The sequence below is a fragment of the Poeciliopsis prolifica genome, unplaced genomic scaffold (assembly GCF_027474105.1).
Source record: "Poeciliopsis prolifica strain line A6 unplaced genomic scaffold, Auburn_PproV2 SCAFFOLD150, whole genome shotgun sequence".
Lineage (NCBI taxonomy): Eukaryota > Metazoa > Chordata > Actinopteri > Cyprinodontiformes > Poeciliidae > Poeciliopsis > Poeciliopsis prolifica.
Window position 1 is genome coordinate 114193 of NW_026562525.1, and position 24387 is coordinate 138579.

At 35.7% G+C, this 24387-nt stretch overlaps 3 protein-coding genes and 1 long non-coding RNA gene across 4 annotated transcripts; 2 read left to right on the plus strand and 2 right to left on the minus strand.

Annotated features, from left to right (window-relative positions):
* Window positions 1–1561: 1561 nt before the first annotated feature.
* Window positions 1562–3016, minus strand: LOC129355915 (gastrula zinc finger protein XlCGF8.2DB-like). Its single transcript, XM_055025561.1, has one exon. It carries the CDS (start codon window positions 2810–2812, stop codon window positions 1772–1774), a length of 1041 nt encoding a protein of 346 aa, XP_054881536.1. The 5' UTR covers window positions 2813–3016; the 3' UTR covers window positions 1562–1771.
* A 5432-nt stretch (window positions 3017–8448) lies between these two features.
* Window positions 8449–12526, minus strand: LOC129355926 (uncharacterized). The gene is made up of 3 exons (XR_008605334.1): window positions 12434–12526; window positions 12236–12334; window positions 8449–8478 (listed from the first exon to the last, which is right to left on the minus strand). It is a non-coding gene; the product is annotated as an uncharacterized LOC129355926 (long non-coding RNA).
* A 3062-nt stretch (window positions 12527–15588) lies between these two features.
* Window positions 15589–18523, plus strand: LOC129355904 (gastrula zinc finger protein XlCGF57.1-like). The gene has a single exon (XM_055025537.1). The coding sequence runs from the start codon at window positions 15867–15869 to the stop codon at window positions 17391–17393; it is 1527 nt and encodes a 508-aa protein (XP_054881512.1). The 5' UTR covers window positions 15589–15866; the 3' UTR covers window positions 17394–18523.
* Window positions 18524–19903: 1380 nt separating this feature from the next.
* Window positions 19904–22810, plus strand: LOC129355908 (gastrula zinc finger protein XlCGF57.1-like). The gene is made up of 2 exons (XM_055025551.1): window positions 19904–20152; window positions 21351–22810. The coding sequence occupies exons 1-2, from the start codon at window positions 20089–20091 to the stop codon at window positions 22766–22768; spliced, it is 1482 nt and encodes a 493-aa protein (XP_054881526.1). The 5' UTR covers window positions 19904–20088; the 3' UTR covers window positions 22769–22810.
* Window positions 22811–24387: the final 1577 nt, after the last annotated feature.

Consider the following 24387-nt stretch of genomic DNA (forward strand, 5'->3'; position numbering starts at 1 on the left):
CTGTGTGAGCTCCATCAAAGCCACTCGCTCGCCACTATCAACTTTCTCACGCAGTTCCCACACCTGTCCGTTATACACTGTTGTGTTCAGCAGTGCTCCATGATGATGCACAAAAAAATCTGCTGCAAATCTGTGAGATATAAAGGAGAAATAGCTGTTGGAATATCCTAGGTGGCGCAGTGGAGTGACATTACAACTGAATGCCATTGGGTTCTACAGAGGTTAACAAAAGTCAGTCATAACAAGATCAGTGCAAATATAATGATGCATGTATGATTTTGAAACAAAGGTATGGAAACAGTGAGGGATTAGTATTCGCCATTCAGCCACATCCACATGCTGCCGCCAGCCGGTGTTGAGAGAAGGATTTACCATCATGTTGTTCAACTTGCTTAAACACAGGTTGAAATCTGCATGAACAGCCGAGTAAAGGGAAGAGAAAGAGCAGGAAAACATGTTACTTCCTGTTGAATGGGGCAGGAGTTGTGATGTCACTAATTGATTATGTGAATGTGATGAGCTCTGGTCTGTGATGCCACAAATGAAGCTTTATCCATCTGGGAGCTTATGTGGGGATGTTATTCCACCTTGATGTTTCATGGCAAATGGTCAGATTTGAGGCTTTGGTGAACAATTTTTTTTACCACCCACCAAGATGTACATGTGTGGTGAATTTTATGATTGTCGGCCAAAGCGTGGCTTGGGGCTGATTTTTGATATGATTCTAGGGGACGCTGTGTAAAAATTAGGCCAAACCCACCAAATATTGGACCGCATTCCTGCCAGAGGTTGGACAAGGATCAATCAGTGAATTTGGTCCAGCTCGATTAAAACAGGTGGGATTTATAGCCAAACGTATGGCAGCAGCGTAAACCGTCACGTCGCCGCGCCACCATTGCCACTTTCAGAAAAGTGAGACCAGCTTGTTGTCTGTCATCAGACACACGATCACACTGATTATGTCAAGACAAGGAACTTTTCAAGAAAAAGTAACTTCCTGTTTAGAGGGGGAGGGGCTCAGATGACGTCAGATTATGACAACATTGTCAGGGATCCAACCAGGATCATTCATGCCAAGTTTTGTGCCAATTGAACTTAAGTGAACATCATAACGTTTTGTTTGTGTTGGTGAGTACACCAAATTCACCACACCACCTGAACATATACAAAAACTCAATTTGTTTGATAACTTTTAAAGCCCCACCCCTTAACTGCATCCTGGCCAAAAATGAAGCCTATAGGTTGAAATCCACAGTAGTTTGTTAAAGTTATATGTGAATGAAAGTGAAAAATGACAAATTTTTGCACAGAGGAAGACTCTGCAGAGAATCATGAAATTTGCCCAGAGGACTATTGGCTGCTCTGCCTTTTCTCTAAGAACATTTTAAAAGACTCCTCACAACCCGGTCACAGTTTGTTCCAACTGGCTGCAGATAAAGGAGCATTGAAACAAGGACAAACAAACTGAAGATCAGTTTATACCCAGTAACCACAAGAGCATTTAATGTCACGTAATACAATGTATCACCCAATTTATTTGTAAGAATTCATGTCATTTATTGAATTGTTTATAGAATAAGAATACAGTTTGTCATGATATTTGATGCAGAATAGAAAAAAAACCACATCTCTCACGGAAAATGTTTCACATGTCTAAATATCCAAATGTCAAAATGTATAGACATGAAATCCCTCCAGTCATTAATTTTAGTTTTTAACCAAATACATTTAATAGTGAACCTCAACATGAGACACAAATGGAAAAATACTTCTACGGCTTTTCAATTGTGTGAGTCCTCATGTGCCGAGTTAAATGCTGTTTTAGACGAAAACTTTTTCCACAGTTCACACATGAAAACGGCTTTTCACCAGTGTGAATCAACACGTGATAAATTAAAGTTTGTTTTTGACTAAAACTTTTTCCACAGATTCCACATGAAAAAGGCTTTTCACCAGTGTGAATCATCATGTGCTGAGTTAAACTCTGTTTTTGACTAAAACTTTTTCCACAGTTCACGCATAAAAACGGCTTTTCACCAGTGTGAATCATCATGTGATGAGTTAATGCCCGTTTTTGACTAAAACTTTTTCCACAGTTCACACATAAAAACGGTTTTTCACCAGTGTGAATCATCATGTGATGAGTTAAATTTTGTTTTTTACCAAAACTTTTTCCACAGTTCACACATGAAAACGGCTTTTCACCAGTGTGAATCTTCATGTGCTGAGTTAAATCTTGTTTTTGACGAAAACTTTTTCCACAGTTCACACATGAAAATGGCTTTTCACCAGTGTGAATCATCATGTGCTGAGTTAAATTTAGTTTTTTACGAAAACTTTTTCCACAGTTCCCACATGAAAAAGGCTTTTCACCAGTGTGAATCCTCATGTGCTGAGTTAAACACAGTTTATGACTAAAACTTTTCCCACAGTTACCACATGAAAATGGCTTTTCACCAGTGTGAATCCTCATGTGCTGAGTTAATGCCGGTTTTTGAATAAAACCTTTTCCACAGTTCACACATGAAAACGGCTTTTCACCAGTGTGAATCATCATGTGCCGAGTTAAATTTAGTTTTTTACGAAAACTTTTTCCACAGTTCACGCATGAAAATGGCTTTTCATCAGTGTGAATCATCATGTGCCGAGTTAAGTGCCATTTTACACTAAAATTTTTTCCACAGGTCACACATAAAAATTTTCTTCTTTCCTGATTTTTGTTCTCAGTTTCATCAGGCTCTTGGAAGATGTCTTGGTTTCTGTTTGGTTCTGACTCAGTTTGGTATGTTTGCTCATCAACAGGAACCACCATGCAGGTATCAGTCTCCTGTTTTAATTCAATCTGTTCTTCCCTCTGACTGCAGTAAACTTCTTTCTCTTCCTCTTTTATCTGCAGGTGTTCTAGATCCTTCTGTTCTTCTTTTATCTGATGATCTTCTGGCTCTTCCTGTTCTTGTTTCACCTGCAGAGGTTCTAACTCCTCCTGGTCCAGAGTGGATCTCCTCTCCTGGTTATAAACGTTACACTTCAGGGAATCTGGATAAGCAAACAGAGAAAAGAGAAATTGTTAACTTTACTGAATTAAAAAGGAGAAATCATTCATCATTTAAGACAGTTCCTTTGTCATTTTCTTTTCTAAGTTAGACAGGAAGAACTGTGGGTCCGTTTTCTGTAAGTATAGGGACTGGTATAGGACAAGCATGCACTGGTTGGGCCTGTGGGTTTTGACCAGAGTAGGAGAGGAAAAAAATCATTTGATTTATTACAAAATTAAACATTGTAGGGATTGTTGTTAGTATTTATAGTAAACTGTATTATTTAAATATATTATTTTTTTATTACTTTGAATAATAGTTAAATGTAATTTAAATCTAATTTTCGTACACTTTAGATCTTTGGGGTTGAGTTATAAACATGAGTTTATTTGTAGGTTAATAGTTGTTTAGGTTTTGTTCCTTTATTATTTGCTTTTCTAAGTTAGACAGGAAGAACTGTGGGTCGATTTCCTGTAAGTATAGGGACGGGTAAAGGACCAGCATGCACTGGTTGGGCTTGTGGGTTTTGACCAGAGCAGGAGACGAAACAATGAAAAGTAGTGATGGTGAGATGAAGCTTCATGAAGCTCTGAGGAACTCCCATCATGGACTCATGAGCCGATGCACCGCGGTGCTTCATATGCTCCACTGTGACATCAAGTGGACAATATATGTAAAATAGGCAACGTGAAAACAACACGAAGCCTTACAATGAGTAAACAAGTAAAAGATGTTTGTGATTCTGATTAATCTGTTTGTATGAAACAATGGCAGCATCAAAAAGGAAACTAGAAACAAATAGAAAACAGAGAGTTGTGATTGGCTTGTTATTCGCTGTTTCACCAGGAGCAACGATTTATTACTAAAAATAAAAACTTTAACTGTATTCTGGTTTAGGTGAATTCTCTGTTTTATGTGCTTCATTAAAATCCTCCTGGATTACTCGACACATCACTAATGAAAAGTTTATTTTTATTATTTGCTTCTTAAACTAGAAAAATAAACTATAAAAACAATCTTCAAGTTTTTTGGACATTGAACTTCTTTTATGTACGTATGAAGCAAACAATCCACAACAATTTATTTATTACAAATTATTACATTTTACAGCTTCTAACACCGCTATTATTAGTTTATGCTGCTTTCTTTACTAACCTCGCGCTGCATTGTTCACATTTCTCCCGTTTTCAAAAGAAAGACTCAGTAGTTAAAGGAGGAAGAGCCATAAAAAGTTCATTTTCTCTCCATAAATCAGCCATTCTCATTGTGATGTCTGCGTTCATTTACCTGCTAACAAAACATTTATCCGGGAAAAGAGCGTTTACTAAAATGATCCTCATGCAGAAAGGTGCAGACATTTAGACCTTAACCTGCATCCAAACGCTGCTGTTTCCTACCTATTCGGTGTAAGATGATCTGGGGAGTCCGGGAGAAATCAAGCAGTCTGCGCTGATCATCCATCTCTTCCTCCGACTGGACGATGATTTCATCAAACTCTGTCAAAGTTTCTTCAGCAGGAGTTAACTGCTCGCTTATTAACTCTCTCTGGGACTAAAGTGGAGACAGAGTTACTACAAACACTCAAATATTTGCTAAAATACACCAAACCCAAACAATTTAACTGAAGAAAGGCTAGCAACTAACTGTGCTTTGTTTTCATTTCTTGGGTGTTTCACGGAGGCTCCACTGAAGAAACACGAAACTTATTTTTAGTTCCGCTTTGAATTTCTTAATTCCCTCTCAATGTGAAGCAGACTGTATGAGTAAAAATGATGTTTTTAATCCTCCTGCAGTCTTAATGTGAGGCGCTGTCAAAACAAAAAGTAAAACATGAGAAAGTTTTCTCATCTTTGTGAATCCTCGTGTGACAATTTAAACCTTTTATTTCCATTTTTCCCCCCATCAATTATACAGGTGAAATGATTCTCACCTATATGAGTCCTTGTGTGGTTTGTCAAGGACTCGTTTTAGAAAAAGATTTTATCACAAATTTTACAGGAATACACATTTTGGTCAAGGTGCGTTTTTTGGGGCTTATTTTGTTTTGAACCTTCAGTAGTTCTTTTTTTGCTATCTTGTTTTATTTCTGCTCTTTGTCTCTCTGGTTCCTCTAAGTCCAGTTTTATTTTAAAAGGCTCTGGTTTCTCCTTTCTCAAGTGGACTTACTCTTTTTGTGAACATTTCACTTTAATCTATTGGTGCATCTGAATAGGCTTTATTTTGATTGAAAACGAAAAAATTTCCCTCTGACTGCTAGGATATTTGTCAAAATATATTACGTTGTACCAGAGATCTCAGAAAAGAAAAAATGATCAGTTTTAAATGTTATTTGATGAGACAAAGAAAAGACAGAATTCTTCTCCACATAATGCTCAACTCAGTTTCTTTATCTTTAGTGTCTTAACTTTTATTATCCAGTGAAACAAAATCAGAAAAAAATAACTCTTTGCAAACAGGCTGCAAAGGCCTGTTTGCAGCGAGGCGCTCCAAAGGTCTAATTTAATCGTACTGTTTCTTCTTATTTTCCTTCTGTCAAATGAATTGGCTTTTTTGATGCCTTAACATTTCACATCTGAACACTGAGCAATTTTAGTGAATGCTTCTGGACTGCATGAAAATTATGTATCTTAAGGTAGACCCAAAAAATCGCAACAGATATGGCTTTCAAAACACCCTTTGCATTGAGACATCTCAGTCCAGAAATGTGCAGTCCAAGGCACAGCCAAGACACTGCACAGGACCCTCTAGCTCCCAGGCCTCTGGTAGAGGACCCGAGCTCAGAGGATAAGAACCACCCGTGGTGGGTGAGAATTTTAATATTCAGTGATTTACTTTATTATGTAGATGTGACATGGAGGTTCATGACAAACTGCCAGGCTTTGTAATGCATACGAGAAGTATGTACATGCAAATCATTTGTGGTCCATAATTTCCTACAAAAAGAATTTCACCGCCTTGGATGTTTTACTCTTTATTGCCTTACAAAATCATGACTAAATTAGGCTTTTCGTTCAAAAAAAGAAAGCAATTGAATATCAAAGAAAACTATTTTCTACAAAATTACTAAAATACAAAACATAAGTGATTTCATATTCAGTCCAGTCAATTCAGTTGTAAATGCATTTATGTTATCTAGATTCAATTTTAGAAAATATTAATCCAAGTAAAGGTAAATCATGCAGCCTACTAGTCTGCACATTTGAACATGTATCCAGTAACAAAAATATTTAAAGAAAAATACAAAGTACAGCAAAAGAACAAAACTTTTTGTCTTTACTTATTTTCACACATTTGTATCTACATATGCACATAGCTGAGTGATTCTATTTCACATATACTATTGTAACAAAAGTCAAAGTAAAAAAAATCCACTGCAAAAGAACTGAAACCCATTGTTCTTTAAAAAAATACATTCAAAACAATTTTCTGAAGACACTGATGATCTCACTGAAAAAAAAAATTTAAATGTTAAAGTGAAAGTCCAAAAAATTATTAATTTTATAAAGTATTTCAGCTAAACTTATTATTTGAAGACATTACATGTGATTCATTCAGTCTTCATGAAATTACTCTTTTCTAAACAAACATTTCCTACCTTGATAATTCAAGTTCGCATCACTTTGTCTCACATTTGTGTGATGTAGTAAAGGACATTTCTGCTCAAAAGCTTCTCAACAGAACAGCAGCAGAAAAGGCTCCTAGCCTGTATGAGTTTTCATGTGAACAGTTAACCCTTTTTATGGCATAGCTTTTCTCACATATTGTGCATGTGAAAGGTTTCTCCCCAGTGTGACTTCTTATGTGCAAAATTAAATGAGAATTATGAACAAATCTTTTTCCACAGGTCACACACAGAAATGGCTTTTCCTCTGTGTGATTCTCATATGGTAATTGAAACTACTTTTATTATGATAACCTTTACCACAAGTTGAACATGAGAAATGGCTTCTCATTTGTATGAGTCTTCATGTGAAAAGTTAAGTTACATTTCACAGAGAAACTTTTTCCACATGTCATGCATGAGAAAGGCTTCTCCCCTGTGTGACTCCTCATGTGACATATTAAATGAGACTTTCTAAGAAACCCTTTTCCACAGGTCACACATGAGAAAGGCTTTTCCTCTGCATGATTTTTCATGTGGTAATTTAAACTACTTCTTCCACGGAAACTTTTACCACATATTGCACATAAGAAAGGCCCTTCATCCCTATGAGTTTTCTTGTGAATAGCCAATTCACATTTCTCAGTGAAAGTTTTTCCACAGGTCACACATGAGAACGTCTTCTCAATTGTGTGAGTTTTCATGTGATGTGTTAAAAAGGATTGTTTTCGGAAACTTGCCTTACAGGTCACACAGGAGAAAGGTCTCTCAGCTGTGTGAGTTTTGACATGATAAGCTAAACCACTTCTCTCACTGTAAGTCTTTCCACAGGTGGTACATGAAAAAGGCCTCTCACCTGTGTGTCTTCTCATGTGATTTCTTAAAAGGCTTTTGTGACTGAAACATTTCCCACAAGTAGAACATGAAAAAGGCTTCTCACCTGTGTGAGTTTGATGTGCTCAGATAAATTACCTTTATGAGTGAAAGTTTTTCCACAGGTCATGCATGAAACGGGTTTCTCACCTGTGTGAGTCATCATGTGATACCGTAACTGACTTTCTGACTAAAACGTTTCCACAAGCAATACATGAGTAACGTTTCTCACCTGTATGAATTATAAGGTGAGAATTTAACACGCTTTATTAGAAAACCTTTTTCCACAGGTTGTGCATGAATAAGGCTTCGATCTGAGTGAGTTCTCATGTGAGTATGTAAAGCTGAACTTTGACGGAAATCTTTCCACAAACAAACACATTTGAACCCTTTCCCCTGTGTGAGTTCTCATATGAAAATGTAAAGAAACCCTGCTACCATAGCTTTTTCCACAGGTTGCACATGTGAACGGTTTTTCCCCAGTGTGGGCTCTCATGTGCAGATTTAAACCACTTCTGCTATAGTAACGTTTTCCACAGGTTGTACATCCATATGTTTTCTCACGCATGTGATTTCTCATGTGTATTGTAAAACCCTTTTCTCCAGAAAAGATTTTATCACAAATTTCACAGGAATACAAACTGTGGCCTGGGAGAGTCCCTGCTGTTTTGGTTTCTGACGTCTCTCATGTTCTTTCTGATCATCTCTATTTTTCCTTGATTTTCAGAATCAATTTCTTCTTGATCCCGATTCTCAACTTCAGGAGAATCAGTCCTGTTTTGCACAAGCTGCTCTTCATCCTGACTGATGCAGAGTTGGTTTTCTTTAAATGTTGATGTTCCGGTTCCTCTTGCTCCTGTTTTATCCCCAGAGGTTCTGGTTCTCTCGATCTAAAGTGGAATTCTCATCCTGGTTATTGAGCTCAACGGGAACCTCCTCCTTCTTTAACTACAATGCATCGTGAGAGATCTGGACAAAAACACAAAATAAAAGCTTATAAATGTGAGTAAAAGAAAACACCTTTCAATTTTACTTATTAGAATCAAGTTATTGAAGAATGAGTTGATCAATCCTTTCAACCAACTAAAGATTAATTAATAAGCAACCATTTTCCTAAAAGCTAAGATTTCTCATGTATGAATAGGTTCTTCTATAATATGAAAGACATTTTTTTAAATGAAAAAAAAAATACATGTGAAGCACTATTTCCCATGAAAGAGGTGTAAAACTATAATTTAAAGACAGCAACATTAAAAAAAACAGCTAACACACTTTCAATGTGTCAGTATAACCACTGACAAATTTGAAAATTCCAGCAAAGTCAGAATTTATCTTTATAGCACATTTACAAAAGTCTCAGCTCTCCAAAGCGCTTTAAAAAAACAAAAACATAAACCAATTATAAAACAAAACATAAAAATAAAGTTTGTTTAAAAAAATAAAATAAAATAAATAAAATTCACAGAAAATACCAAAAGCTAATAAAAACCAAGACAGCTAAAACAGTTTACAAAAATTTTAAAAAAATTAAATCAGTGAAGTACTAATATTCTCCCTTATTTTGAACTAGTTTTGAAGGCCAGAGAGATAGACGTGGTTTTTATCCAAAATTAAACTGACCAACTGACTGAGAAAGCTCAACAGATAGAATGATAACCTTCTCAAAATCAGGCAGAGGAAGATAAAATGTTATCTTAGCAAGTTTCCTCTGCTAAAAGAATAACCGTGCTAATATGGTTATCAAATTTAAACAGAGGATCAACAATCACACTCAGATTTTTTCATAAATGGATGACAATGGAGGTCAGGGGGCCAAACAGCACTGTCATGGCCAAGCAGAGGATTGCATTTACAAAAAAAATTGTTCTTAGCCATGCCTGTACATCTTGAAGACGACCTGAATCAGACTGGCTGTCATTAGTAGTCACAGGTAGATAGATTTCAACGTTGTCTGCAGAGACTTGGTGCTTTTTAAAAATACAACCCAGAGGCAGCAACTAAAGGCAAAAGAGAAGAGGCAAATATTGCCATCCAGGGAACCCGTACTTCAGAGAAGAAACAGAATAGGAATGCTGTCCTAGATTCACAGACAACTCAAATTTGAAAGATGGGACAGGAACCAATTTACCATATTTTCCCACTCTAAAGCACACATCAGAGGCTTGAATTTTCTCAAAAATCGCCTTATAATTCACCTTATAATCTGTCCCTAATACGTCTCTGTGTCAGGGACAAATCATAAGTCACATACCTGACATAGGTATGAGTACAATACGGTACATAATCTAGCAGCAATACACCAATCAGAGGACATTACGTAATACATACACTTCTGCCACACCTCCGGAAGGAATACCACTGGTATACTGGAATCAACATTTGTTTTTCTGAGGCGCCGTGAAGAGACATGCTTACGGTAACTACTGCTGGACATGGGTAGGGCTTTCAAAGTGAAATTGCAAGCTGCGTGGGAGCGATGGATGACGGGCGGCGAACACACGTTTACTAAGACAAGGGACGCAGCACTTAGCGAGTTACGCCACTGTATGTGACTGGACTGTGGATTCTGGTACTAAGGTACCTGCTTTAACTGTTGTCCAAGCTTTCGCCAAAGCTGAACGGCCAACTAGCAACGAGACTCCGACAATGATGAGAGGGAAACTAGCATGTCTGATGACAAAACGGGTCAGACACAGAAGATGAGGGCTTTGATGGATTTGTGGAAGAAGAACGATAAAAAAAAAATAATGTGAGTGTATTGACACATAGTGGAATAAAGTTAAACTAAACTCACTGTTTTGCTTCAGTGACCTTTTTTTGTAGATAGTATGTTTTAGCTTTCACCTTATAATCCGGTACGCCTTATGGTCCAGAAAATATAGTGAATACCAACAGATGACTCCAGATGGGTCAAAAGGATCATGCTGTGATCCAAAAGCAGCAGACAACAGAAAAGTAAAATAACTGCTGATTTTACTGCATCAGTTAAAAAAAGACAATTTAAACTTTTAAAAGGGCAAAGTGGTTGCCATGGAGATTGAAGGATTTCTCAAACATGCAAAAAATAACATTAAAACATGACATAAAGCTAAAAATATAATTATATAATACTGTCCTTTAAACTTTAGAAACATTCAGCTGCCTGAAGGAGGCCGAGACGGTTTTAACCAAAATAACACAGAACTAAACAAATTTACACAAAATATCAAAATTTGCACAGAAACTATATTTAGACAGTTAGGTCAAATAAAGTAAACTGTCAGGCCCTCTTTTCTCCTGCAGCAAAACAATCCCACAACATGATGCTGCCACCACCATACTTCACAGTTAGGGTGGCACAACCATCACACTTTTCCCTCCAAATGTAACAATGATCATAAAGGGCCAAAAATGATTCCGCTGTAGCTTCAGTGAGCCACAGGACATGTCTCCAAACATGACGATCTTTGACCCTGTGTGCATTTACAAACTTGAATCTGGATTTTCTGTTTTCTTTGGAGTAATGGCTTCCTCAGTATTGAGTGGCGTTTAGCCCATTTGGGTGCAGAACAGGTTTTACTGAAGATAATTACACTGTTCAGTCAACATCTTATGTTTATGTATTTTGTTCTTGGATCAATCTGGACGTTTTGGACCAAAACACTTTCATTTCTGGGATACAGAACCCATCTCCTTCCTGGTAGGTATGACGGTTGGACATTCCCATCATCTACTTGTTTGGTGCTTTCAAGCATCTGTAAATTGTTCACAAGGATGAACGAGATTTGCGCAGCTCTTCCAGATGTCTTGGCTGATTTCATGTCACACAAGAAAGCAGTGTGTTTCAATTCTGGCATTAAAAACATTTACGGATGTCCCTCCAGTTAACTCAAATGTGTCAGCTAACCTATTAGACGTTGGTCAAAGGAAACCCAAATGATTTGACCCAAATCAAACAGCTTAAAAGACAGTTATCCCTGACCAAACATATGTAAACTTATTCCCTCAAAGAAAGTTATAAAAAAAATCTTTAAAATAGGTTCTTGCAAAATTTTCTGGCATTTAGCAAATATAAATAATTTAGGTAATTCTAGCAAAACTAAGACGAGAAGCTTGGCCTTATTTAATTTTAGAAAGTAAAATAAATATATTTTTATTTGGTATGAAAAAAATATATAAACTTCTGGTTCCAACTGGATAATTGAATTGAAATTATCATGTCTTTCTGGAAATCTTTTGATATTGTGAATTGATAAAGTGCATGGGCCACTGACTGGTTTCAAGATTTACCAAAACCACTGGTCAGAAATAAAGTGCACCAGTGGTAAGCTACTAGCTCTGCAAATCTATGAGTTTAATACATCTGATGCAAGAGATAGTTCAAACATAATTATGTGCTTTTTTTGTTTTCAATTCAGCATAATATAAAAATGGCCCCTCAAGACCTTCGAGTCTCTTGGTGTAACTGATAAGCCAGTTTTTCAGAAGATGGCTGCTTCTTTGAACATTAGTTGATCAATAGGATCAATAAATTTTACAGACGTGGCTTTAAATATTCTGATATTTGTGTATTTTATTTATTTTTTTTTTACTTGAGCTCATTAGATATTATCTAGTTTTTAGCCATTTTCCCAATCGGAAACTGCAATCGGACACCAACTTCAGCTTCATTTGACGGTTGATCTTTTCGAGTATTTAATTTTTACAGCCGTTATTCTGTTTGCTAAAACGCGAGGGTGTAACCTACCTATTTGGCATAAGATGATCTGGGGAGTCCGAGTGAAAACCAGCAGCCTGCGCTGATCGTCCATCTCTTCCTTCGACCTGGCGACGATTTCTTTAAACTCTGGAAACGATTTTTCAACAGGAGTTAAACACTCGTTGATAAGCTGGCATTGAAGATGGATTGGAGATATTCTTTTATAGAAAACACACATGTATTTACCTAAAACGCCGAATCCGCCTTCAAAACACTTTCTAACAAAGGAAAAGCTAACGCTGCTATTTGTGCTCCGTCTTTATTTCCCGTGTGTTCCACTGTGGCTCCACTGACAAAACAATGAAAGATGTTAAGTTCCGCTTTCAATTTTATGGTTCCCACTGAAACGCTTTCTTTACATTACATTACATTTATATTCTGAATATATTTAGAATATTGTTGCAGAGTTTATTTATTTAAAGAGCACAATTCACTAAATAAAACGCAGATTAATTACACATTGTGTAGTTTTCCACCATTTATTTATTTTTAGTTCAGCTAATGAAAACACTAGGTTTAAGATGAAAATATTACACCAGGCCAATAATTTAAAAATATATATTTTAATGAAAAAAAGTGCGCTTGATGAAGAGAAGACAGCTTAAAGATTTTCAGAATTAATTTCAATCTAATAAAGGTACCTATACCTGAAAAGAGAAAGGAAGTATAACGTTAAAAAAAGATGAATTTGTCACAATCAAATTACGTTTTTCCAAAATCTATTTATTTAACTCCACTTGATTATTTGTACCAAATTATTTAGTTTTTTAGAAAAAGTTTTAGCATCTGAATTTCTTTCAGTTTAATTAAAATATCTAATTTATTTAATTTGTTTAGATGTTTAAGCTTGGACAACAGGACTTAGCATTTTTTCATATCGACACATCAGATTGTAGTTTTAAAACAAATACAAATAGTATGTATAAATAAAATGGACAAAGGCCACTTCAACAAAGAGTGATAATCTGGTTTATATGTAAAGTTTGTCATCCAGTTCTGGAGAATTAATGGTAATGGTGCTATTATGAACAATTGTTACAATTTCAAAAGTAATAAGATAAATACAAAACTAGAAAATACATTCTAATGATGCTTGTAGTGAAATATAAAGTACCTTCTGAAAATAAACTTTAGAAAGTTTTTTTTTAACTTAAATGTTGCATTTTCATTAGCTTTAAGTTGAAAATTACCAAATTAATTATTCAAAAGTTTGAAACATCAGACAGGGAAAAATTTACAAAGCGTGTTTCACTCTGAGAATTCAGACAGTAAAATAAAACAAAATTAATGTTTGTTTTTTATTTTCTTTCAAATTCTCAGGATTTGGAAAATTCAAAGCGGAACTAAATATCTTTACCAGTTTCCTCAGGGGAGCTACAGAGAAACGCACCGGAGATAAAACAGAGCACAGCTAGCAGTGTTAGCATAACCTTTGTTAGAAGGCAGTTTGAAGACGAGCTTGTAGGTTTGATTTATATTTGAGTGTTTGCAGCAACAATGTCTTCAGTTCAGCCTCAGAGAAAATGGATTAAGGATCAGTTAACTGCTGCTGAAGAAACGGAGTTTAAAGAAATTATCGTCAAGTCCGAGGAAGAGATGGATAATGAGCGCAGACTGCTGGATTTTTCCCGATTACCTCGGATAATCTTACACCGAATAGGTACGAAACACCCTCACGTTTTACTGATGAGAGAGGTTAAAGGGTGGAGCTAAAGTCAGTTGGAGAAAAATTAAATGAAGTTGTTTGGGACGACAGTAAACTCGGCAACCTATTTAAAGTACAACAAAGTAAATAGTAAAGTAAATGACAAATCAGCTGTATCTGTAAAGGACAAACCCATACGAACATGAACCACAATAGACACGTGATCAGAATGAATCAAAACTACTTCCGATAAAACGTTGACGGGCCGCACAGCACTCTGGGAGATGAAAAATATCAGCACTTAAATTTGCAGTACGGAACTTTTAGAAAAGAAAAACATTATTTTCGTTCTTTTGTAGAAAGAAAATAAAGTTTCTAAGACAAGTTTGTTTTATTTAAATAGACCTCCTCTGCCTTCTCCCAGTGCTCCCAGTACTAACTACAAAAATGCACAGTTCAGTCAGAAACACACAATCAGAATCAGGAGAAGGGTCTTAGCGCTGTCAATCAATCTTGTGCACACCCACTCGCTCTCTGATTCAATACTGTTTGTTCACTGCAATGGAGCCTGCCACAAATGCTAAGGCTAGTTAGCATGGTTACTGATGATGGCGGATAAATGGGTGTGATTGGTTGTTTCTGACCAGTAGGTACCAGAAACGGCTATTATCGCCTTCAAATGCCAATAATAAGGAGGAGGAGAATGAGAGTATTTGTCTCATATATTGTCACGATATGGTGACAGCTTTAACAAATATGGAAAAATATACTTTTGTAAAAGTTACAGCTTTAATGAACCAATCTAAGTAAAAGCTCTCATTGAACACCACCTCTGACGACATTGGCATTGGCATGATTTGCCTGCCCACCGATTTTGCTTGTTTTTGCCTCGGAGTGGCCAAAATTGTATTATTGTATCGATTTGAAAAATTGATCGATTTGATACAGTAGGAGCTCCTAGACTTTCTGTCTCTGTCCTGTTTGACCCCTGCACGTTTTTCAGCCGTTACAAGCCAGCATATAACAAAGAACTTTGCACAATTTTTCCAAACAAGCCGTGTGAGTTGAGTATTGTTAAGATTTGAAGATGATGTCAGCTAAATGATGACTAGTAAATCCATGCCAGTATTATGTTAAGCTTGTTAACAAGAATGTTAACTAATTAACTGGTGGGAGGTTGAGTAACGTTTTGTAAAAAAGGATGCTTATATGTAGTTTCACTGCACTGTATTTCTAACTTTTACTTGAGTAGATTGAGTCAGAGATGGAAACTTTAGATTCTTCCTGCAACGTGTCAGCTAATGTTTATGCTAATTACGCATAATTACGCAGGATTTTCAACATGTGACTGTTTGCATTGTTGTTTATTTTCTATTAACAGCATGGTCTTTTCATCAAAAAAGTTGCATAAATGTTCCTTTATTTATATTAAATATACATACTATTTACACATCTACTTACCTTTTGATCAGAAAAATATCAAGCTAATTTTTATACCAAATAAAGCCTATTTAGATGTCCCTCGTTATTAACTTTTTAACTTAAATTTCAAAGCTTCTTTTTGTCTGTTGGTCCAGATCTTCCACAATGTTGTGTAAGTAAAAAGGAGGAGGTTTTCACTGAGCTCAACAACCAGGATGGGGACTCCACTTTACATCAAGAGAAATAGAACCCTTGGTGATAAAAAAAGAACAAGAAGAACCAGAGCATCTGGAAATAAAACATGAGCAAGAAGAATTAGAACATCTGGAGATAAAACATGAGCAAGAAGAACCAGAGCATCTGGAGATAAAACATGAGCAAGAAGAACCAGAGCATCTGCAGATAAAACTGTTCAAAGTGGAAGAGAATCAACCCTTCTCCAGTCAGGATGAAGAGCAGCTTGTGCTGAAACAGGAGACTGGAGACATTTTGGTGACTCCTTCCAATGTGCAAAGAAACAGCAATAAAACAGAACCAAACAGGAACCAAAAAATGTTAAAGAAAAGTGACCAAGACCAAAATTTATTTGCCTGTAAAATTTGTGATAAGACTTTTTCCGTTAACAATAACCTGACTAAACACATGAGAAGTCACTCAGGGAAGAAGTCTTATTCATGTAAAACCTCAAAAAGTTTAGATCTTGACTTTACAACTCATAAGGGAAAGACACTTTCCTCCTGTGTTGTTTGTGGAAGAAGTTTCAGGAACAAAAGTAATTTAAGTAATCATATGAGAGTTCACAAACCTCAGAAGACTTTCCCATGTCCAAACTGTCAAAAATCGTTTAACCAAAAAAGTAATTTAACTACTCACATGAGGATTCACACAGGCAAGAAACCTTTCTCTTGTGAGACCTGTGGAAAGAAATTCAAAAACAAAGCTCATTTAATTTCTCACATGAGAATTCACACTGGTGAAAAGCCTTTCACATGTTTGACTTGTGGAAAAAGTTTCACTCAAATAGGTCATTTAGGTAGTCATATGAAAAGTCACACAGGTGAAAAGCCTTTCACCTGTGTGACATGTGGAAAACAATTTAGGGAAAAAAGGGGTTTGATTTCTCACATGAGAAGTCACACAGGCGAAAAACCTTTCTCATGTGGGACTTGCCGAAAACATTTCTTCACAAAAGATGGTTTAACATGCCACCAGAGAATTCACAAAGGTGAGAAGCCTTTCTCATGCAAGAGCTGTGAAAAAACATTCACTAGTAAAAGTTGTTTAGCTTCTCACATGAGAACTCATACTGATGAAAAGCCTTACTCATGTGGGACCTGTGGAAAAAGCTTAAAGAGCAGATCTCATTTTAACTATCACGTGAAGACTCACACTGGTGAGAAACCTTTCACATGTTGTACTTGTGGAAAACATTTCATTCAAAAAAGTCATTTGGCTATTCATATGACAGATCACACAGGCGAGAAGCTTTTCCCATGTAGGATCTGTGGAAAAGGTTTTACTATAAAAAGTTGTTTAACTATTCACATGAGAACACACACAGGTGAGAAGCCTTTCACATGTGGGACCTGTGGAAAATGTTTTTCTACAAAAGATGGTTTAAACTCTCACATGAGGATCCACACAGGTGAGAAACCATTCTCATGCAAGTGCTGTGAAAAAAATTTTACCAATAAAACCAATTTAACTTTTCACATGAGAAGTCACACAGGTGAGAAGCCTTTTTCATGTACGACATGTGGAAAAAGTTTTAGGGTCAGAAGTTCTTTAACTATTCACATGAGGACTCACACCGGTGAGAAGCCTTTCTTATGTGTGACTTGTGGAAAGAGTTTTAGTGCAAGAAATTGTTTAACTATTCACATGAGAACTCATACAGGTGAGAGGCCTTTCTTATGTGTGACATGTGGAAAGAGTTTTAGGGAAAAAGGGGCTTTAAAGTCTCATATAAAAATTCATACAGGTGAGAAGCCTTTCTCATGTGAGATCTGTGGAAAATGTTTCGCCTATAGAAAGAGTTTACCTGTTCACATGAGAACCCACTCTGGTGAGATGGCATAATGTGGAACTGAAGTGCCAAGTTGCTCTGTAATGTACCTTTTATTCTGAAATTACAACTGGATCACATTTTAAAGGGGCAGTATTACGTAAAAGAGCACCCCTCTCCTACTACTTCCCACTTGGCTCCTTCAGACTAGCCAGCAGCTGTTAGCAAACGCCTAGTGGAACCGGAAACCTGTTGAGCTCATATGAGCTACTTCTTGGTACAACACTGGTAAAAATGTTGTTGAAGGTTTTATAGTGGGACGATGTTATGATGCCTTTCTGAAAGGCAGTAGTTCAGAAATAGCAAGAGTTGCAACAAAACACTCTACAAACCATTTTTACAGTGAAACACTTTACTGTAACTGTTTTTTTTTATTATTCATTCATACCGCTTCCTGCACCCCCCTGCAATGGCACTGTGTCCCCCACAGGGGCTGCGCCCCACAGTCTGGGAACCACGGTGTTAAGAAAAGATTTCAAATATTTTAAGTTGAAATAATGAAAATTTTCTGATGTCACATTTCTAAAGGTATTTAAGTGAAAACTAATCAAAAGAATGATGGATCTAAATGATTTTATTTTTTATCTTTTTATCTTTTTTAAAGTCTCTGTTTTTAATGATTTTTTTGGATCTACATTGGTTTTTTTTCCAGTTATCATGGGGGTGACCGTATCGATTGATATATCACAAAAATAATTAGATTTTGATTAAAAACTAAATATTTGACATTGCTTTCATTCTATTTTTCATTTTGAAATTCTGCTGATTATGCTGGGTTTCCTTCTAAACTTTTTAAACTATTTATAATAATTAACTGAACTCACCGTACTTTGTCATAACTGGAATCAATTGAAATGTTTGTGTGATTAAACTGAAATGATCTTTTGGTAAAGTTCCTTGAGATGACATTTGCTGTGAATTTGTGTCATATAAATAGAACTGAATTACTTACTTTTTTTTAATAATATCTTCATATAATTCTTCTAAAAAGTACTCTAAATTGTATGTTTGTTTTTGACACAGTTTTGTTTGAAAAGGTTTTTATTTTTTAACATGTTAGAAAATGTATTGATGTAAATTCAATTTGTGATTCAAAAATTGAAGTGAAAAACATTATATTTGTAATTCTCATGAAATAAACTCAATTTACCAACAAGATGGTTTTCTTTCAGTTTAGCAGTGGATTCTGAGTGACATAATAGTATAAGCAAATTCCTGCTGTCGTAATAGAAAATTTTGTTTTTAGCTTTATTTCATCTTTGATGGAACTGATGATACTTTTTGCCATTTATTTACTGATTTTATCTGCTGTGTTTTGTATTTCTGCAAGATGTGTTTTTCCATTAAAGAAGTTTCTAGATAATGTTTAGACATTTCTGCAGTATCAGGCTACACGGCTGCATTAACATATCAATGAGCTGCTCTTTGCTGTAGTTGTTTGCTGATGAACAAGATGAACATTTATGTGGCAAAAACAATTATTTTTACATTAGCTTCTCCAGAAGCTGTTCAAATTATTTGAAGACACATAATCTGTGAAGCCCTGGTCTACATTCTCTGACAAAAAATACTCACCAGTATAAATAACATTTTTAGCTGTTAAGAGTTGCACCCAAGAGAAATTAATTTTATCAAAGTAATTCATAAAGATGTGTGTATGTATTTCATCTTAATTATTATTTTGTGTGTTTCTGATTCAAGGTCAAAATACTGAATCAGAGTGAATGCCAGATTTTGTGGTTCTTATGTAATAAAGTCAATTTCCCATTGTGATGGTTTTCTTTTTTTCAGTTTAGCTGTGGATTGTGACTCATTTAAAGGTGTAGTGGGTGGCTGCATGTATCAGTGAAACCAAGCATAGACTAGTTGGACACCATCTGCTTTATTCACCAAGCTTATATTCAAATTGAAAAATACTTTTTCTGATACAAAAATGCAGGGCCGGCCCAAAGCAAAACCTGGTTTTGGCACCTCCAGTTCTGCTGACAATGTGGACTGACTGCAATCTGCACTCTGATCATTAGGTCATTCACACACCTGCTATAAACTTATTGCGTCTCTGGCAGTGCTGTTTACATTATATACATGTATAATAGGATGCATTTAGTAGCCAACTGATTTATTGACCAGTTGATTTCTGAGCCTTCAAATTATCTTAATGGACGTTTCACATAACTTAGAAGTTGATGTAAAAATAATGTTTGTTTTAGCCACCATTATGCTCAGCAGCAAACAACTACAGCATAGAGCAGCTAATCCGTGTAGCAGCTATGCAGCCTGATGTAAAAACATTTAGCTAGACAATGTCAAACATTGAGAAGTTTTAATTATTATATTCAAACGTCTAAAACATACAGGGCAGCGAGCACTGAGGACCAGATTGGGAAATACTGTTTCATTGTATGTAGTCTGTTCCACATTCAGAGGGAATTAGGAAATTCAAGTCGGAACTAAAAGTCGGTTTCGTGTTTCTTCAGTGGAGCCTCCGTGAAACACACATGAAATGAAAACAGCACAGACAGCTGTTAGCTTTTCTTCAGGTTTAATGTAGCTTGAAGACGGGTTTGGTGTATTTTATAATATATTTGAGTGTTTGTCGGAACTCTGTCTTCACTTTAGTCCCAGAGAGAGTTAATAAACGAGCAGTTAACTGCTGCTGAAGAAACTTTAACGGAGTTTGATAAAATCATCGTCCAGTCGGAGGAAGAGATGGAGGATCAGCGCAGACTGCTTGATTTATCCCGGATTCCCCTGATCATCTTACACCGAATAGGTAGGAAACAGCTTTACTGATGATACAGCTGAGAGTTGGAAAAAGTTTAAATAAAGTTTTCAGTTAAGCAAAGTTGTTTTTGAAGCTGAAGTTGGTTTTCGATTGCAGCCCCTGATTTGCGAAATGGCTAAAGGGCGATTCCACCTAATTTTTCACCACATTCAGCATCTTTACTATAGTTTTAAAACTACAACGCCGAGACTCTTCAAACGTTGGCTAGAGTATTCTCAAGTAATGGGAGAATATTTAAAACTAAGTTTAGGATTTGTGAAACCTTTATATGATTTGTGAAACTTCAATAAAGGACCATTTCAGCCCTTTTTATGCATCTGGACTCAATAAGAACTGAATTAATCCTGACATTTTCATTATTTTGCTGTTGTGTCCAACAACAGCAAGGTGTGAAAAGTAAGGCAATTAAAATATGCTCAAGGTAGATACAATTAGGTGAAATTGTTCTTTATTAAAGATTCACAAATGTCAAACTTGGTTTTAGATATTCTGATATTAGTTGCCAATAATCTAATCCAGGCTTGAAGAGTCTGGGTTCTGTAGTTTTTGAACTAAAGTAGATGAAAGAAGCTGAAGGTAGTGAAAAATTAGGCAAAGTACATTTCCTTTTCTATGGAGGTCTTAGTACTTTGTTGTGACATAATGTTGCACGTTTCGTTATTGTAGTATTGTTTTGGACATATAACGAGTTTCAGTTTGGACTTGGAGCACATTTCTATAACAGCCTTAAAGTGATCAATAAAGTTAAGGCTTAATATTTGTCTGTTCACAAATATTAAGCAGACAAATATTGGCCTGCTTGATATTTATCAAATTTGATTTTGAATAATTTTTAAATGTATTTTTGATTGAGAAAAAGCCAGGCTGCCAAGCTAACATGTTCTTTGAGACGGGCTGTAACAACATTTAAAACAGATTTTTTTTCTCTGGAAGAATGCAATATACAACTCTGGAAAAATTAAGACACTGTGGCAGAATTATCCATTTCTCTGATTTTACTCTTTACAGGTGTATGGTTGAGTGAAATGAACATTGTTCTTTTAATCTATGAGTTACTGACAACATCTCTCCAAAATCAGAGGACAAAGCTTAGTATGTATTTGCAGAACATGAAAAAGGATTAAAATTAATGTGAAATGTTTATGTTCCACTTAAAGTTATAAGCTTTTGTTTTGTCTGTTTCCAGACTTCCCACAATGCTGTGTGTGTAAAGAGGAAGAGATTCTCAAAGAGTCCAGCAAGAAGAAGGAGGAACCAGAACCTTTTAAAATAAAACTGGAGCAAGAGGAACCAGAACCTGTCCAGATAAAACTGGAGCAAGAGGAGCCAGAACCTTTTAAAATAAAACTGGAGCAAGAGGAACCAGAACCTGTCCAGATAAAACTGGAACAAGAGGAACCAGAACCTTTTAAAGTAAAACTGGAACAAGAGGAACCAGAACCTTTCAAAGTAAAACTGGAGCAAGAGGAACCAGACCCTGTCCCAATAAAATTGGAACAAGAGGAACCAGAACCTTTCAAAATAAAACTAGAGCAAGAGGAACCAGAACATCAACAGTTCAGAGAGGAAGAGAATCAACTCTGCATCAGTCAGGATGAAGAGCAGTTTGTGCTGAAACAGGAGACTGAAGACATTTTGGTGAGTCCTTCTATTGAGCAAAGAATCAATAATGAAACAGAACCAAACAGGAACCAACTCGTCTCTCATGCTTCTCCTGAAGATGAGAACCAGGATCACGAAGGAAGCAATTCTGGAGATCCAGGAGAAAAGAAAGACAAAGAGCAGACACAAAACAAGAGATGTCAGAAAAACAAACAGAAAGAAGGAACTACTGAACGTCCAAAACAAAAACAGGACAAAAAATCTCACCTGGAAAAAAAATTATATCACTGCAAAGTTTGTGATAAAAGCTATTCTCGAAACAGCAAATTGATGATACACATGAGAATTCACACAGGTGAGAAACCTTTCACATGTATTAGTTGTGGAAAGAGTTTCACTAAAAAAATTTGTTTAACTACCCACATGAGGGTTCACACAGGTGAGAAACCTTTCACATGTATTAGTTGTGGAAAAAGTTTCGCTGAGAAAGGTATATTAACTTCTCACATGAAGATTCACACAGGTGAGAAACCTTTCACATGTATTACTTGTGGGAAGAGTTTCACTAAAAAATTTAGTTTAACTACCCACATGAGGGTTCACACAGGTGAGAAACCTTTCAAATGTATGACATGTGGAAAAAGTTTTACGGCAAAAGTAAGTTTAACTACTCACATGAGGAGTCACACAGGGGAGAAGCCTTTCACCTGTATAAAATGTGGAAAAAGTTTTACGGAGCGAAAAGGCTTAACTGTTCACATGATGCTTCACACAGGTGAGAAGCCTTTCACATGTTTGACATGTGGAAAAAGTTTCATAGAAAAAAAAAGTTTAACTATTCATATTAGGCTTCACACAGGTGAGAAGCCTTTCACCTGTATGACATGTGGAAAAAGTTTTACGGAAAGAAAACGTTTAACTATTCACATGAGGAATCACACAGGTGAGAAGCCTTTCACCTGTATGACATGTGGAAAAAGGTTTACGGAAAAAAACGTTTAACTATTCATATGAGGAGTCACACAGGTGAGAAGCCTTTTTCCTGTGTGATTTGTGGCAAAGGTTTCACTCAAAAACAAAGTTTAGATATCCACTTGAAGACTCAACATGGGTGAGAAGTCTTTCACATGAGTTAGTTGTGGAAGGAGTTTCACTCACGAATGTATGTCAACTTTCCACATGAGGATTCAAACAGGTGAGAAGCCTCTCTCATCTATTAGTTGTTTTAAAAGTTTCACTCATGAAAATAGTTTATTATTCATATGAGAAATCACAGTGGTTAGACTGTTTAATATGAAACTCAAGTATCAAGTTGCTCTGTAACTTTTATTCTGTAATTACACCTGAGTGAAGTTGCCCCTCCATAACTCTTCCCTTTGTCTTCAAATTTAACAAAATCGCTGTCAAACATTTGTGCAGTGAAAAAAAAAAATCACTGCTTCTTGTGCCTTGAAGATATTGATGATGACCTCTGGAATTTCTTTTATGGATTTACTGTTTTCTTTTTTGTTTTGTTTTTTTACAGAATTTCCAACAGGATTTTTTCTTTGTGATTTAAAAATTTTTTTACGTTTTCAGAAAATTTTTAAATTATGAAAAAAATTCTGCCAGGAATTCCGTAAAAAAACAGTAAATGTGGGAGAAAATTACAAGAATATGGTTTGGGGTTTTTTAATGGAATTTCCATCAAAATGTTTCCTGCATAATGTTTAAATGTTCCAACATTTCTGTTTTGCCAAAATTTAAATTATCTGTGTTTTTACAGTTCTGATATATTCACAAACCTTGCACATTTTCAAATATTTTTGTCTTCCAAACCATTGAAGTCTGTATTCTATACCACGTATTAATTAAACTTTGAAATACATTAAGGTTAATGTGTTTAATGTATTCTTAAAATAATTTTGAAACAAAACTAAACTTTAAATCCAAAAGAAATGTAGTTCTAGACCACAAAACACTTGAAAGTAATTCATGCAGTGATATAAAAAATAAAACTATTGTACAAATAATTTGCAGATTTTATTTTGCAATTTAAGAGCATAAATTGTCACATCATCTAGAGTCTTTAAAAATAACATATGCTACTACATATTAATAGCAAAACATATTCTTGAGCTTACTAAAATTTATCTTTTGTACATCAAAACTAATTTATTGCATTTTACTATACAAATTTTCAATGTATCAATTAAATTTACAGCAGTCTTGACTCTAGTTTTTGAAGTCAAATAAACAATTTTATTAAGTTACTATAATATGGGACATAAAACAATTTGCTTTGGAACATGAAAATCATGGTTGTAAACATGGTTGTAAAATAAATGCTGAATGTCAACCACTATTCTTTGAGACATACGGGTTTAAATATTTAGTTAAAAATCAAATCCTGCATGACCACAGCCTAATGCCAATGGCAGTGGAAGACACTGGATTGAGGAGTGTGTGCTCTCATTACCTCTCGCCGCTGTGAACATAAAACAATCCGTTTTATGTTCTGCAAAAAAGAAGGTTAAGCCTACTTTTAATCCAACCAAAGTCCAAAAGAAAGATGTCTCAACGTCCAGTTACTGAGAGCTTGAATTGTCATCTTACCAGTTTTTGCCCTTTGCAAATGTTCT

What these genes read in the sequence shown, in the direction of transcription:
- LOC129355904 (XM_055025537.1), top strand. Translation starts at nt 15,867, where the DNA reads ATGTTAAAGAAAAGTGACCAAGACCAAAATTTATTTGCCTGTAAAATT.
- LOC129355915 (XM_055025561.1), bottom strand. Translation starts at nt 2,812, where the DNA reads ATGGTGGTTCCTGTTGATGAGCAAACATACCAAACTGAGTCAGAACCA.
- LOC129355908 (XM_055025551.1), top strand. Translation starts at nt 20,089, where the DNA reads ATGGAGGATCAGCGCAGACTGCTTGATTTATCCCGGATTCCCCTGATC. An exon ending in GATCATCTTACACCGAATAG is followed by an intron (nt 20,153 to 21,350) that starts GTAGGAAACAGC and finishes GTCTGTTTCCAG; the next exon opens with ACTTCCCACAATGCTGTGTG.